This window comes from Theropithecus gelada, chromosome 20 (assembly GCF_003255815.1).
Source record: "Theropithecus gelada isolate Dixy chromosome 20, Tgel_1.0, whole genome shotgun sequence".
Taxonomy (NCBI): Eukaryota; Metazoa; Chordata; class Mammalia; order Primates; family Cercopithecidae; genus Theropithecus; species Theropithecus gelada.
In genome coordinates, this window is record NC_037688.1 from 63,397,410 (window position 1) to 63,414,265 (window position 16,856).

General features: G+C 45.9%; 2 protein-coding genes across 2 annotated transcripts in view; one reads left to right on the forward strand and one right to left on the reverse strand.

Moving 5' to 3' along the window:
• ACSM5 (acyl-CoA synthetase medium chain family member 5) overlaps nucleotides 1-2,938 on the reverse strand; it is a 31,089-nt gene extending 28,151 nt beyond the window's left edge. Inside the window, exons 1-2 of the mRNA XM_025370743.1 lie at nucleotides 2,807-2,938; nucleotides 829-1,047 (exon numbers count right to left, since the gene is read on the reverse strand). Coding sequence (XP_025226528.1) covers nucleotides 829-1,032 — 204 coding nt within the window. The 5' untranslated portion in view covers nucleotides 1,033-1,047; nucleotides 2,807-2,938. The remainder of the gene's footprint in view (nucleotides 1-828; nucleotides 1,048-2,806) is intronic.
• Nucleotides 2,939-7,445: 4,507 nt separating this feature from the next.
• PDILT (protein disulfide isomerase like, testis expressed) overlaps nucleotides 7,446-16,856 on the forward strand; it is a 44,751-nt gene continuing 35,340 nt past the window's right edge. Inside the window, exons 1-2 of the mRNA XM_025371135.1 lie at nucleotides 7,446-7,694; nucleotides 12,845-13,053. Coding sequence (XP_025226920.1) covers nucleotides 12,852-13,053 — 202 coding nt within the window. The 5' untranslated portion in view covers nucleotides 7,446-7,694; nucleotides 12,845-12,851. The remainder of the gene's footprint in view (nucleotides 7,695-12,844; nucleotides 13,054-16,856) is intronic.

The following is a 16,856-nucleotide window of genomic DNA, read 5'->3' on the forward strand; positions in this document are numbered from 1 at the left end:
AATAAAGAAGAAAGCAGATGCACAGAGACACACAAATAAATCAGGGTTCTCTAATTCAATTCTATGTATCTGTTATGATCTGCAAAAAGCTTTGAGCCTGAGCCCTATTCTTTCCTTATTTTATTTTGTTTTGTCTTATTTTATTTTATTTTTTGAGATGGAGTCTCGCTCTGTTGTCTAGGCTGGAGTGCAGTGGCATGATCTCAGCTCACTGCAACCTCTGCCTCCTGAGTTCAAGCAATTCTCATGCCTCAGCCTCCAAAGTAGCTGGGACTACAGGTGTGTGCCACCATGCCTGGCTAATTTTTTTAATTTATTTTATTTTTTTAATTTTTAGTAGAGCCAGAGTTTCACCATGTTGGTGAGGCTGGTCTTGAACTCCTGACCTCAGGTGATCTGCCCTTCCTGGCACCCCAAAGTGCTGGAATTACGGACGTGAGCCACCGCGCCCAGCCTTCTTTCCTTATTTAGAAGAGAAGCGCATGACACTGAACAAGAGACATCAAAGAGTAGCAGCAAAACAAAACTTCCTCCTTCAGTTGATGAACAACTAGAAGGGAATCGGAAGGGACATAACTGTCTCACTGTGTGATTTGGGCTCAAGAATGCAGGACACTTCAGAGAAGGAACAAGCATGTCTAAGGCTCACAACACTGACTCAGATTTTTTTTCCTAAGTCTCAAATGCTAACAGTTTACATTTTAGAACCAGCAAAATTCCCAGGTCCAAATTTTCTCATCAACATGTCTTGGAGTCTTGAGTCTCACTGTGGTACCTGAGGGCAGCCTCAAATGCCCCAGATGGACTCTAGGACAGAACAGGCTTCACCTCTTCCAGCCGACTCCACACATCCAGCACATCGTGGGCAAAGTTGAAGTACTCAGGCACCGGCTGCCTTCCCAGGCTGATGGCTTCCCAGGCGGCCACGATCTTCTGAGGAACAGGTAGAGGTGTTGGCTGCCCGCGAGACCCACAGAATCCCCTGGAGTTCCTCAGTACCTGGAGGACCAGGTGTCTCAACCATGGTCTCATGTGGTCGCCTCCTGTCTGTCACCAAAGAAAGGAAAGAGGGCATTGTCATATATTTTGGACTTTGGGGACAACACGAGGTTAGGAGAAACCTGTGGTCAGTGCTGACGGTGACTGTGGTCCCTACTGACTTGTAGAACAAACTCTCCAACTTCAGTCTCAGTTCTTCTCTGTGATGGTCATTTCTCTCCTCTGACCCCGAGATCCGTCCTTTTGACCTCTCACTGACTGTGGGCCTCTGGGTCAGAAATCAGAGCCCACTTCTCAAGGTTCAGTACTTCAAACGGAATCCCTCAAAAAGCCTTTGGCCAATCCTGAACTGACCTTACGAAGTTGAAGACAGCTCTAGGGCAGCACTGTCCAATAGAGATAGAAAGTTAGTCACCTGTGCAATTTACAATGCTCTACTACTTCCATTAAGAAAAGTAGAAACAGGTGAGATTTATTATAATAATACATTTTATTTAACCAGATAGAGCCAAAGTATGACCATTTCAATGCATAGTCAATAGACGAATAAATTGGTAAAGAGATATTTTACATCCTTTTACTTATTTTTTGTTTATTTTGGTACTAAGTCCTCAAAATCTGATATAGATTTTACCCTTACAAACACAGGTCAATTTGGACTAGCCACACTTCAAAGGCTCAAAAGCCACAAGTGGCTGCTACATGGCATGATGTGCTTTTAGTGTCTTTAATTTTTTAAATTTTTTAAAATTAATTTTATTTTCAAAATTTTTGTTATTGTTATTTTTGAGACAGTCTCACTCTGTTGTCCAGGCTAGAGTACGGTGGTGCCATCACAGCTCACTGCAGCCTCGAACTGAAGCAGTCCCGCCACCCCAGCCTTCCTACAGCTGGAACTACAGGCACTAGCCACCACGTATGGCTAAATGTTTTAAAGGTTTTTTTGTAGAAACAGGATCTCACTGTGTTGCCTAGGCAGGGCTTGAACTCCTGGCCTCAAGTGATCCTCCCAACTCGGCCTCCCAAGTGCTGGGATTACAGATGTGAGCCACTGTGCCCAGCCCAGTTTTAGTGTCTTGCTACTCAAAGTGTGATCTGGGGACCAGCAGATGGGGCCCCACCCTACACCTGTAGAATTAGAATCTGCAAGTTAACAGGATGTTCAGATGTTAAAGTTAACATGTTAAAGTTTGAGAGACACTGGCCCGGGAGCTGCATGTGACCTCAGTTTCAGTTTCCTTGCATTAAATTCCTCTTAGTAATAATAATAACAAAATATGGTAATAACAAAATGTGGTAATAACAACCGACAAGAATAACGTGGCACAACAAGAAAAACCGTAACAGCTACAGTCTATCGAAGGCCTACTGTGTACCAAGCATTTTAAAAGTGCTTATAGGCATTATTTCATTAAATCTTTATAACAGCTCTATGCTGTAAATGTTATTTTCTCCATTTACAGATAAAGAAAGTGAGGCTTAAGGGGAAAAGTGACTTTCAGGTTTCACCTCCTGGAAAAACATAGGCCCCAGCCTCTGCAGTGGCCACCAGGCCTAGGCCTGCGCCTCAGAAACTTCCTTTCTCTGACCCACCTCTTCTGCCCCTCACCTCTCCTGAACTCTGCCCCAATCCTTTCCTCAGTCTCCCACCCCTGGATTCCTCAGGCGCCTAAACAGCTGATAATTTAGAATCCCCAGGCCTCCTTCCCATTCCCGAACACCATTTCGGATGTCACTTCCTGGTTTAATCGGCAAAGGCCTCAGAGGCAGCTGACACCTTCGGCTGAAAACTTTCTTTCCAAATTACCTTGCTCTTGAACCAAAGTAATGCAAAAGGTCTCTGTTTTCTGCTTCAGCTGAGCGGAGCAGACCTGAATGCCTGTAAACACTGGGCTCCCTCAGAAAACAGCCTCTCACAGGGAACTTCGGCCCCAAATGCAGCCAAGAGTGGGCAGAGCCAGAACCCAGCAGCTGACACTGTGGCTTTAACTGGTCAGGGTGCGCTGAGCCAGTGAAAGTGGCCTCCTGCCAAGTTTGCTCAGTACTCACAGTGGCTGGAAGATCAGACCTCAACTGTCATGCCTGGTGGGTGCACCGAAACTGGTAGATAGATTCCCTAAAAATTCAAGTTGCCATCTAATCAGAAAAAGCAACAAGAAGATTATGATGTTTTAACAGAAAAGATACAATAGTGATAATAATATAAGTCAGACTTTGTTTCTTTTCTGCTTAGAACCCTCCAATAGATACAGAGAGAACAGAGGAGTGGTTCCAGGGAATGGCCCTAAGGCATCCCTTTGAAGTCATAGAATTGTTCTAAATTTGGATTGTGGTCATGACAGCACAACTCTGTAAATTTCCTGCAAAAAATAGTAATAATAATTGTACACTGCCAAAAGAAGTGGTGTTTGTTTGTTTTTTTGTTTGTTTTTTGAGACAGGCTCTTGTTCTGTCGCCCAGGCTGGAGTGCGGTGGTGCAGTCTTGACTCACTGCAACCTCCACCTCCTGGGTTCAAGCGATCCTCCCACCTCAGCCTCCCGAGTAGCTGGGACGATAGGCACGCACTACCACGCCTGGCTAATTTTTGTATTTTTTTGGTAGAGATGCAGTTTCAACATGTTGACCAGGTTGGTCTCAATTCCTGACCTTAAGTGATCTGACCACTGTGGCCTCCCAAAGTGCTGGGATTATAGGTGTGAGCCACTGCACCTGGCACAAAGGTGGTTTTTTGAAAAAGCTTCCTGCAACTCCCTGTCTCACTCACAGTCCAAGCCAAAGTCCTGACAATTGCCAGGCGCAGTGGCTTATGCCTGTCATCCCAGCACTTTGGGAGGCCGAGGTGGGTGGATCATGAGGTCAGAAGATTGAGACCATCCTGGCTAATATGGTGAAACCCTGTCTCTATTAAAAATACAAAAATTAGCTGGGCGTGGTGGTGGGCGCCTGTAGTCCCAGCTACTGGGGAAGCTGAGGCAGGAGAATGGCGTGAACCCAGGAGGCAGAGGTTGCAGTGAGCTGAGATCGCGCCACTGCACTCCAGCCAGAGACCCAGCAAGATTCCGTCTCAAAAAAACAAAAACAAACAAACAAACAAAAAGTCCTGTCAGTTGCCTACAGGGCCCCACAGGAATTCCTGCGAGTTTTTCTCCTCAAAGCCCCGTCTCACTCTGCTCCAGCCATACTAGGCTTTTGGTTGTTTGTTCTCTGAAGTTCCTTTTAAATTATTTTTAATTTTTGTGGGTACATAGGAGGTATATACATTCATGGGTTACATGAGATATTTTGATACAGGCATGCAGTGCATTAGAACTACATCAGGGTAAATGGGGTATCCATCACCTCAAACATTTATCCTTTGTGTTACAAACAATCCAATTATACTATTGTAGTTATTTTAAGTGTATGGTTAAATTATTGTTGATGATAGTCATCCTATTGTGCTAGCAAATACTAGGCCTTATTTATTCATTCTTACTACTTTTTTGTACCCGTTCACCATCCCCCTTCTCCTCCAACTCCCTGCAACACTTTCCAGACTCTGGCAACCATCCTTCTATTGTCTCCATGAGTTCGTTTGTTTTCCTGTTTAGCTCCCACAAGTAAGTGAGAACAGAATGTTTGCTTTCTATGCCTGACTTGCTTCCCTTAATGTAATGACTTCCAGTTCCATCCATGTTGTTGCAATGACAGGGTTATGGGTGTCCTATGGAGAGGACGCTGAACCATTAACTGCCTTTCTTTGCAGTGATTCAAACAGCACACCGGATTTTTATCCGTCACTGTGTGTTGTTCCCCTGTGACTCTGTCTCATTTCCTGGCCTGGCCAGTTTGGCTCATTTCCACGCAGGCAGCTCCTCTCCCTTGCTGCCAAGCTTGGCCACAGGGAACCATCTTCTGGGCCTTCAGTGTCCACTTGCTCAGCATTCAGTCCTCTACTGCGACCCAGGATACAACCTCATCTCTGAATCTCCAGCCAGATCTAAAGATACAATCTCTACCCTCAGTAGGGTGTACGGACTGTTGGATATTATCTATTTTTCCGGCAGTCTAATCTCAATATCACTACTCTCCATCAGTACTTTTTAAAAGGATATATAATCATAAGACATGACAAATGTTTCATAAATGTTCAATGAAAGAACTGGATACACTTTATAGATAATATAATCACAATTTTATTTTTAAAAAGTATATATTAATCCCATACATAACAAAATATGAATGTTTCTCTAAGTAAGATGATGTATGATTTTAATTAACTCATTTCTGTATATTCTATGTTTTATAAATTAAATCCTGTTCTTTTCTAATCAGAAAGAAATTAATGTTATTTTATAAAAAGAAACTTTAAGTGGGCCACAGTGGTTCACGCCTGTAATCTCAGCACTTTGGGAGGCCGAGGCGGGTGGATCACCTGAGGTCAGGAGTTTGAGACCAGTTTGGCCAACATGGTGAAACCTCGTCTCTACTAAAAATACAAAAATTAGCCGGCCATGGTGGCGCATGTCTGTAATCCGAGTTACTCAGGAGGCTGAGGCAGGAGAATTACTTGAACTCAGGAGGTGGGGGTTGCAGTGAGCCAAGATTGCACCACTGCACTCCAGCCTAGGCAAGAGAGCGAGACTCTGTCTCAAAAAATAAAATAAAAAAATAAAGAAGCAGCAGCTTTATCGGTAAATGAGTATCACCATGAAAGTGTCTATATTATGCCAAGAAACAACTAACTGTGTCCAAGAGTGAAGGAAAGTGAATAAAGGCCATTTGAGATAATAACCCAAGTGTTTTAGTTTGTGACGAAAAGTTGACAAGTGTGAAAGATGTCAAAATAATACATGCCAGAGTAGATGGTTGATTTGGACAGGGGAGAAAAAAGAGTCAAACATACCCCAGGAATTATTTACAAACACAGCATCCAGAAAAGGAATAATTGGCAAGAAAAGTTGAAAGGGACATGATGAATTCAAATTAAGACATTTGGGTATTCAATGAGTGTGGTTCAACCAAGAAGAGCTTTTCTAATAGGCAGAGAGAAAACAGTCTTAATAGTAAATGCAATCAGTTGATCAAATCCAGGGGACTAAATGAGGGAGTTACTTCTAAAGGGGAACATTTGAACTCATGCATTTAAACAAGCCAACAAAAGTATAGAAGTTAAGTATGGAAAGAGAAGAGCGGGACCAGGTGCCGTGGCTCACACCTGTAATCCCAGCACTTTGGGAGGCCGAGGCGGGTGGATCAATGAGGTCGGGAGTTTGAGACCAACCTGGCCAACATGGTGAAACCCCGTCTCTACTAAAAACACAAAAATTAGCCAGACATGGTGGCACGTGCCTGTAGTCCCAGCTACTCGGGAGGCTGAGGCAGAAGGATTGCCTGAACCCTGGAGGTGAAGGCTACAGTGAGCGGAGATGGCGCCACTACACTGTCTCAAAGAAAAAGAAAAGAGAGAGAAGAGCAAAGCTCTAGGACTAAAACCCACAGATGTTAAAATTTAGTGAAATGAATGTTAATCATCTCCATTAGTATTTAGTAAGAGTTGGGCAGCAGATAGCCAAAGGTTGCAAACTCTGACAATAATAACGATGCTAATAATATCAACAGCCTTTTCTTTATTCATTCGACAAATATTTATTGAGCACCTATCACCTGGTAAGCAAAGTAAATTATGTGCAATTTAGAAGATAATTAATGCTATGAAGAAAAATAAAACCTGGAAAGATGATGAGGAACGCCTGAGATGGGGATGGGGCCCTGACAAGTTTAAACGAAGTGGCCAGGAAAGGCCCAACTGTGGAAGTGAGATTTGGGCAAAGACTGGAACAAGCTAAGAGGGTGAACCTTGAGTCTACCTGGGTAAAGAGCCTCCCTAGCCGGGAAAACCACAAGTGCAGAGGCCCTGACATTGTACTGAAAGACTGGCAGGGACACACCAGTGTGGCTGGAGCACGGTGAGTAGCGATCTTTCTCCCCGAGGAGATGAGGCCAGGGTGGTGATGGGTGAGGGGGCTACTGCCTTCTAGGTACCGAGCTGCTCATTTTGCATAAATCATCTTGTTTTATCCCATCCCCCTCTCAGGCGTTCCTCATCATCCTTTCAGGTTTTGTTTTTCTTCATAGCCTTAATTATCTTCTAAATTCCACATAATTTACTTTGCTAACAACACCCCTCTGAGTTAGATGCCATGTTACAGGCATGGAAACTGAACCTCAGAAAGAGTAAGTGACATTCTCAAGACCCTACAGCTGTTCAAGATAGAGCTGGGATTCAAATTCCAATCTATAGGCACTGAGTTCAGAACCCTCCTGGGCCATATCCAGCACCCCACAGTGAGTTTTATTTCTGGCCCTTCAAGTGAACTCAGCAAGGGCTGCCAGGCAGGGCCCCCTCTTACTCAACAATGGCCCATTCTTCTCCAGGGTCACCCCCGGTCCTCTAGAACCCCAGAACTCAGAACTTTGCTGCTGAGGCTACTGTGGCCTCTGTGTGCCCAGGAAGGGACTTCATTTCTGCCTGTGGATTTCTTTAGAATGCCCAGCCATCTGCGGGTCCTGCCCTGATCACAAGAAGAAGCCAGGAGCCTCCTCTTCAGGCTACAACCTCCCTTCTCAAGGGACCGCAGAGTTTGTGGCCCCACCCCCAACACAGCCCCGGCTCGGCCCCAGTAACCCTGGGAGTGGCCTTGGCTTCCTGCAGGTACAAGCTTCAGTGAAAATGGGAAGTCTGACTGATGGGCCCTGCCTTGGGAGGCTTTTCTGTGCCAGGTGTCACCAGTTTAAGGTTTAAGTGTGGGTTTTGGTATAGATGGCTACACATTAGGATCAACTTGAGGACTTTAAAAAAATAGTAACAATGCCCAGACTCACCCAACCCCAGACCAATTAAATTAGAACCTATTGGGTTTGAGCTTGAACATCAGCATTTTCTATTAAACCCTCCAAGAGATTCTCAGTATGGTCATGGCTGCGAACCACTGAAATGAACCATGGATGGGGTTGGTTGTGTAAGAATTAAATTAGGCCACTCGTTCATTCATTCAACAAACATTCATTGAGCTCCAAATCTGGTGCAGGCACTGTTCTGGAGGCAAGAAAACAGCTGTGAACAACGGTATTTACATTATAAAGTTCAAAACGATGACAACAAAGTACACTCAGAAATAATAATACAAAATGTGACGCAAACAATGGTGATATGGCAGAGCGTGCTGAAAGCTGAGATGGGGTGAGACAGAGCAGCCCGAGAAGACCCTTCTGATGAGCTTGGATTTGAGCCAGGACCCAAACAACCAGAAAAGGCTGGTAATGTGAGGGAAGCGTGCCCCAGGGAGAGGCAAAGGCCCCAGGTAGGGTGTGCCTGGGAAAGGGAAAAGGCCAGTGTGGCTCCCCAGAGTGCAGGAGGAGAGAGAGAGGAGGGCGATAAGGCCAGATGGGTCCAGAGCCAGTGGGGCCTGGTAGACCACAGAGAACGGTTTGGCTGGTGTGTGGTTTCGTGAATGGATTGTTAAAAAAAAGAGGCAGAAACTTTTTTTGCACAATATATAAAAGTGAGCACCTTTTAATAGGCAGAGTGGTGTGATGGAATTCCTGTGTCAAAAGGAAATCTCAGCCGGGCGCAGTGGCTCACAGCTGTAATCTCAGCACTTTGGGAGGCCCAGGCAGGTGGATCACCTGAGGTCAGGAGTTCAAGACCAGCCTGGCCAACATGGTGAAATCTCATTTCTACTAAAAATACAAAAATTAGCTGGGCATGGTGGCGGGTGCCTATAATCCCAGCTACCAGGGAGGCTGAAGCAGAAGAATCGCTGGAACCCAGGAGGCGGAGGTTGCAGTGAGCCAAGATCAGGCGATTGCACTCCCGCCTGGGCAACAAGAGCAAAACTCCGTCTCAAACAATAAAAATAAAAATAAAGGAAATATCTGATTGTTTTGTGGGCAATGGGTTGAGGTGAAGCGCAAAGAGTAGAAGCAGAGGCGGGATCAATGAGGAGGTTACCACACCCTCTTGGCAGGAAACCAGGGTGACTGAGACACGGGGTCTCTCCACGGCATACTGGTGAAGGGAATGCACACAGTTGGCACTCAGCACAATATGGCTGGTGACCAGCCCCTCGATTTTGGCTATTCTCATTAATAAAAGTTTCCCATCACAGTCACTCTCCTCTGAGTAGTGGGTAGGGAGCTGATGTTGGAGCTGAGCTTGGACTTTGTGAGGCTGGGGAGATTGTGCTGGGGGACACAGCAGACCCACAGTGGTGTCAGGCTAGAGAAGCAGGTGCCGGGAGAACCAAGGGCCAAGGCTGAGAGAATAAAGGGGCAGGTCAGGGCAGGCTGGAGGTAGGATGGTTGAGAGCACAGTCCCAGGGCTGGACCAGGGTGGGCGCTACAGTCTCAGGGGAGCCCTGGGGTGTTGCAGAGCTGAGCCAGGTATTGTGGGAGAGATTGGGAGAAAAAACAGGAGCAGGGCAGAGAGAGACTATTTCTCCCACACTCCCAGAAATGCAAATACAATAGCTCACTTCTTTGCTTCCCTTAGTCAAATGTCAACTTCTAAATGAGGCTTTCCCGTGGTCACCCTATTTAAAATATCGGCTGGGCGCGGTGTCTTATGCCTGTCATCGCAGCACTTTGGGAGGCCGAGGTGGGTGGATCACCTGAGGTCAGGAGTTCCAGACCAGCCTGGCCAACATGGCGAAACCTTGTCTCTACTGAAAATACAAAAATTACGGGCATGGAGGCATGTGCCTGTAATCCCAGCTACTCCTGAGGCTGAGGCAGGAGAATCCTTTGAACCAGGGAGGCGCAGGTTGCAGAGAACCGAGATCGTGCCACTGCATTACAGCCTGGGTGACAGAGTGAGATCTTGTTTCAAAAAAAAAAAAAAAGAAAGAAAAGAAGAAAATATCAACACTCCTCCCCGACTCCATCACTTTCGAATCTTCTGTTATCCCCCTTTTCTCCTTTGCATTACCATCATCTGACACACTATTGATCGCATCTATTTATTTCACTGTGTTTCTCACCACTAAGATGCAAGGAATATTGTTTGTATCCCTGGCACCTAGAATGGTACTTAACATGTTTTAAGACTTCAAAAATATTTGATGAATGAATGAATGAGTGAACAGGAGCTGTGACTGGCTCCGTGGAGCCAGAGGGAAGCCTGGTGGCCAGAGTCTGACCGTGGAGGGCTCTCCTCGCCAGCCAGTGGGGCTTGGTCTCCGTCCTGTTCGACCTGAAGCACTGGAAACATTTGAGGCTCATAACCCAGCCCACCCAGGTTAGCAGAAAACCTGACACCTCCCACTACCCCTTCCTTGATCAGGAACCCAGGGAAACACTCTGTCAAAGGCCTGGGAGGCGAGGGCGTGAGGACGAGCCCGCTGTAGCCCCTCCTGCCTAGCTTTTGCTCAGAGGCTCAGCCCTCCACAGTGGTTGAGCTGGGCCCGTGGTTCAGCTCTGTGCCCTGAAGGAGTCCAGCTGACTCAAGGTCTCCTCTGTCCTCCAGTCTCCTCTGTCCTCCAGCAAGTGCCATCCAGACTTCTCAGAGAGGGTCTCACAACCTTGAATTTCAAGGTTTCTTCTCTGAAGGTCCCTTGGGGCTTTTGCAGATCTGGCTCCCTCCTGCCAGCCAAGGGATACTGGGCACCGAGGAGGTTTGGAAGGTTTGAAGGGACTGTCAGGCCTAGAATGGTTCTGGGTGACCCTTACATTTATATCACAACGAAGGGGTTATTCAAGTGCTTTTCTGTAGAATAAAAACTAACTCTCTAGTACTTTGATGTCTCCAGCTAGGCAAAGAATTCTTAGGCAGCCATTTCTCTCACAAGTAAGTGCATCAATGAACAAATAAACAAGCAAGTAAATTATTCCTAAGAACAAGGGTTCCACCTGATAGTCATCACGGCTGTACCAGGCTCAGTCCGGGCTGGTAAGTGGCATGTCACCTGGTGAATCCTGGGACCCTGAGATCATTAGGGACTCAAGGCTGAGCTGACGGTGATGAGCCTTTTGACCGAGACACAGATTTAAATGGTCTGTATCATTCAGCTGTCCAGAAAACCAGGTTATCCACCTGCCCCTCTTCCTCTTCTCCACTTGCCCTTTGTTGGTTTCATTTGACCATGTGCTTCTCAAGCTACAAACTGAATGATAGATTTACCTGGGAGAGGCTTAGGAGACAAACCAATCAATGACAATTCATGGATTTCATTCGGGTCCTGATTTAAACAGACTTAAAATTTATGAGGCCATCAGGGTAATTCGCACACTGTCTAGATATTTGAGGATATGATGACATTATTGTGCATTTCATTAAGTATGATAATAGTATTGAGGTTATTGTGTGGTTTTGAAAAATCCTTATCTTTTAAATATTTATAATAAAGTATTTATGGGTGAAATGACATGATTCCCAGAACTGGATTCAAAATAATCCAGGGCAGAGAGTCAAGAATACAAATAAAATAACATTGGTCATGACTATAAGTGAAGTTGAGCGATGGGTACCTTGGGGGTACATTACACCATCTCTCTGTTTTTGTACACGTTCAAAATTTCCCAAATAGAGGTTGAAATAAAACAAAAGAATCATCTGGGGAGCTTTTGAAACATGTAGGTATCTAGACCCCATCCTGGGCAATTCTGAATTAATTGGTCTGGAATGAGATTGAGTGTCGGTGTTCTCCTAAAAGCTCCCCAGAGGATTTTCATGTGTATCCAGGGTTAAAAAGAGCTAATCAAGCAAAAAAAAAAAAAAAAAAAGATAATCTGATTCCATTTATATTTAAAAATATACATTCAGGCCGGGAGTGGTGGATCATGCCTGTAATCCTAGCACTTTAGGAGGCTGAGGCAGGCAGATCACTTGAGGTCAGGAGCTCACGACCAACCTGGCCAACATGGTGGAACCCCATCTCTACTAAAAACACAAAAATTAGTGGTAGGTATCTATAATCTCAACTACTTGGAAGGCTGAGGTGGGAGGATCACTAGAGTGAGCCTCTGGAACCCAGGATGTGGAGATTGCAGTGAGCTGAGACTGTGCCACTGCACTCCAGCCTGGGCGACAAGAGCAAAACTCCATCTCAAAAAAAAAAAAAAAAATCTATCTTTCTATCTCTCTCTCTCTATATATAGATATAGATATATTCAAAGGTATGTTTATATAGGTATTTTCAATATCTGTAAGGATTCATTCCATACTTCTAAGAGTCACTTTCTCAGCAGTGAGAGAATGGAAGAGATTTTTACTTTCTTCTTGACATTTGTATTGTATTGCTTGAAACTTTTACAAGTGTGTATTATAGTTATGACTTTTTAAATATTTACACTTGATAAAATGTGTTCAAAAATTAAACAGGGTACACTGCAAGGTAGTGAGCTTCCCTTCACAGGGGCATTCAAGCAGGAGCTGGAGGAAGGTGAAGCGGGGACATTGTGGACAGAGGGATTCCTGGGGGGTTGTGATGGGGGATTGAACCAGTTATCTCTGAGATCCAGAGGCTCACCCGAGGACTCTGAAATGGGACCTTATCTCTGCACAAGTCTCACCTCCTGGCTGGGAAGTCAGTGGGCTTGAGCGGTCTGCGTTTGCTTCCGCATCCAGCTGCTGCCAGTGGGTTGTTGCTGCTCTAAGGTTCCCCATACAGTCACCACTGGGCCTGAGGTTGACCTAATACTTTGCTTCTTCTCCAGGGCTGCTGCCAAGCTGCAGGCATTGCTGGGAGACAATGCCCAGGCCACATTCACCCTACGTGAACCGGCTGGACAAGGACGGGGGATTGATGACGTGGGGCTCCACCACCTGTGTTGATAAGGTCTCTGTTCCTTCTCTGGCCCCTGCAGGACAGCCATGGACCTGCTCTGGATGCCCCTGCTGCTGGTGGCCACTCGTATCTCTGCTGTCCACAGCTCACCGGAGGTTAACGCCGGTGTTTCCAGCATCCACATAACCAAACCTGTGCACATCCTGGAGGAACGCAATCTCCTAGTGCTAACGCCCGCTGGCCTGACCCAGATGCTGAACCAGACCCGCTTCCTCATGGTGCTTTTCCGTGAGTGTCCCCATCCTGGGTGAGGGATGATAGATGGGATGAGGCCTGCCTCCTTGTGTCTGGGGGCCAGAAGAGTTTTATATATTGCTAAACACATAAGAACACATATTATTTAAAACAGACATTTAATATATATCGACAGCGTCATCTCCAATCTCCAGACGAGAATACTCCAGGGAGGTTAGGCAAATTGCAATATATTATGCCATCCCTCCAGTCTTGGATTTGTATGCGGTTCCTCTGTCCCACTGAAGAGGAGCCAGGCTTTAACCCCAGGTGTCTATATTATTCTGAGCCTCAGTCTTTCTCCTCCATAAAATGGGTGTGAACCTAATAACACACTGGATTATAGTGAAGATTAAATGAGATGTGGTAAGTTCCTGGAACACAACTGGAGAGAAATAAAGGATGGCAGTCTGGGGCAAGCTCTTGAGACAGGAATTTTTAGACTGTCACTTTTTTGTTTGTTTTGAGACAGGGCCTTGCTCTGTCACCCAGGCTGGAGTGCAGTGGCACAATCCCAGCTCACTGCAACCTCCGCCTCCTGGATTCAAGCAATTCTCCTGCATCATGCACCCGAGTAGGTGGGACCACAGGTGCCCCCCACCACACCTGGCTAATTGTTGCAATTTCTGTATTTTCAGTAGAGACAGGGTTTTACCGTGTAGGCCCAGCTGGTCTCGAACTCCTGACCTCAAGTGATCTGCCCACCTTGTAATCCCAAAGTGCTGGGATTACAGGCATGAGCCACTGCGCCCGGCTGAGACCATCACTTTTGCTATCAGATTTGCAGGCCTGGTTTTTTTTCTTTGGACATTTTGCATCAGCAGACATTTTGGGGGACAGAGCAGACTGCTTCTTCCTGAGGCATTGGGACCGAGCCATGCCCTGGGACAGAATGTAAGGGATTTTCATAACAACTTCCCCATAGTGAGCATTCATGGCGTGCCAGGCACTGTCCTAAGCGCTGCTTTAAATGTGACATCATTCCATCCTCACGACCCCGTGTGGTGGGTACGATTCATCTCCCTATCTGATAGTTGAGGAAACGGAAACTCAGAAAGGATCAGCAATTTTCCCAAGGTCACATAGCACAAGTAGAGACCACAGACCCCATGTTGTACCATGCTTTATATGGCAGGATTTAGAGAATTAGACTGCAGGTGTGAACACTGGATTGGAATCCTGTGTTCAGAGCCACTCCTGGAAAATGGCTGGCTCTGTGTCAGTCCCCAAGGCCTGCTTCCAGGACTTGCCTGCCCAGCACTAGGTTCCCAGAGGCTCGGCAGAGCCTAAGGTTCCAGGGAAGATCAGGGCAGGGGAGGCAGGGCGCCTTTCCCTTCTTGGTTTTCACCTGCTTCCCAAGCTGCCCCTCCACCCACACTCCCCTTTGCTCCTCCTTTCGGCTGTTGTTCTGAGATAGCCCTATCTCCCTTCTCTGTGTGCTGCCCTCTGACCAGAACCATTTACAGACTCCCTTTTATTTCTAGTCCAATGAGTGCAATGTAGTGAGATAAGGTCAGTTTCAGAGGTTCACAGTCCTACGTTCAGAGGCTGAGTTCTGCCACTTACTAGCCTGGTGGCCTTGGGCTGGTGACCTTGAGCATTCTGAACTTCTGTTTACTTGACTGTAAAATGGGGAATTTAATAACATTTATAGGCCAGGCATGGTGGCTCATGCCTGTAATCCCAGCACTTTGGGAGGCCGAGGTGGGAGGCTCTCTTGAGCTCAAGTGTTCAAGACCAGTCTGAGCAACATGGCAAAACCCCACCTTTACCAAAAAGAAAAATACAAAATCAGCTAGGAATGGTAGCACACACGTGAAATCCCAGCTACCTGGGAGGCTGCGGTGTGAGAATCGCTTGAGCCCAGGAGGTCAAGGCTGCAGTGACCCGTGATCGCACCACCGCACTCCAGCCTGGCTGACAGAGCGAGGCTCTGTCTCAAAATAAATAAATAAATAAATATGTACATACATAAAATTTATAACTCCTAGGGTTATTGTGGGGATTAAGTGAAATCATGTGCTTAGCACAGTGACTGATGCGTAATAAGAACTTAAGGAGATGTTGGCTTCCGCTCTCATCATCCTCACCCATTTTCTCATCTGTACAAGGTTAACAATTCCTCTCTTGCAGGTTGTTGTGGTGATGAAAGTGGGTTCAGATATGCAGTCCCTTGTCATAGTGGGCACTCCACAGGCAGGAGCTATCACCACTGGGTTCTTATTCACCCCACATTTATGCAGCTCAATGCCAGGTCATGGGTGGACTCCATGGGTGTCTTGGTTTCTGCTCTCAAGGACTTTACAGTTTAAGCCAGGAATGTCACAAGACATGAGAAACCCTTTAAAACAAAGTGTGATTAAGTCATGCAATTAAAATAGTCTAAATTGTACACTTTGGGTGCTCTAAAGTGGAGAAGTAATGGTGTGAACTCGTCCTCAGAAGTGGTTCTTCCAACTGCAGCAGCTGAGTGACCTTCACTGGCTTGCTTCCTGCTCCCTTATGTCCTGGAGTGCATGAGGGATTCCCAGGCCAATGCAAATGCATCTGGATGCTTGAAGTTTGCCTTGAAGTGAGATACATAGTCTGTTAGGCTTCCCTGTAATGCCCAGTGATAGATAATCAAAGCCAAAGAGTTAGTAGAAGTCATTAAAATTTATGGTTGTTGATGTCAATATTTAATCAAAGACCTCATGCCAAGCACTGGTAAATTCTATAGAATCTCTCTTAGCCTGAATCACTCGTGCATCTTGGTTCTTATGCAACATCAAGGTTTGGTGTAATGTACATTGGGATCCAGGCAAGCCTGAGTGTAAAGCTGAGTTCTTCCGTAAACTGCATATGTGGCCTTGGGTGAGTTTCTTCCTGTCTCACTTTCACCTGTAAAGCGAAAATATTGAAAGTGGTATAGTCATTAGAGGGATGAACTGAGAGGCTGTCTATTACCTGACATGTGGAAGTTGCTCAATAAACATGAGCTCCCATTCTCCCTTGCCCTGTGGCACTGAGGCAAATGCAGTTCATCAACCCTGTGTCAGTTAGCACAGAGTTCAACTGCAACTAATTAAGAATCTGCTGATGGTGATGTCTTCATCTGTTTGTGTTGCTACAAAGGAATACCTGAGGCTGGGTAATTTATAAACAGTGAAGGTTTATTTGGTCCACAACTCTGCTGGTTGGAAGTTGGGCATCTGGCGAAAGGTTCAAGCTGCTTCTACTCATGGTGGAACGAGAAGGGGGAGCTGGTGTGGGCAGCGATCACATATGAGAGGGGAACAAGAGGGAGGGGCAGCAGATGTCAGGCTCTTTTTAACAACCAGCTCTCACAGAAACTAATAGAGTGCGAACTCACTCATTACCTTGGTGACAGCATCAAAACATTCGTGAGGGATCCACGTCTATGATCCAAACACCTCCTATTAGGCCCCTCCTCCAACACTGGGGAACAAATTTCAACATAACATTTAAAAAAAGTCAAACTAACCAAATATAGCAGCTGGCTTAATCCAAGAGCTGATCTCACACACTGTGTGAGGTGGGATAGGCAGTCAATGCCTGGTATAGCAGCTCCACAGCTTCAGGGACAAGCCTCCTTCTATTTTCTTACTCCCTCATCCTTGACACATTACAACTCATGGTCACAAGACGGCTGCTGTGCTTCTTGCATTGCACTGGACGTTCCAGCTAGAAACAAAAAGGGATAGGCAAACAAAAAGTTGTTCATGTACAAAAGGTGATTCATGTACATTAAAGTGTGGAAAGCACTGGTGTACATCATTTCTACCCACATTTCACTG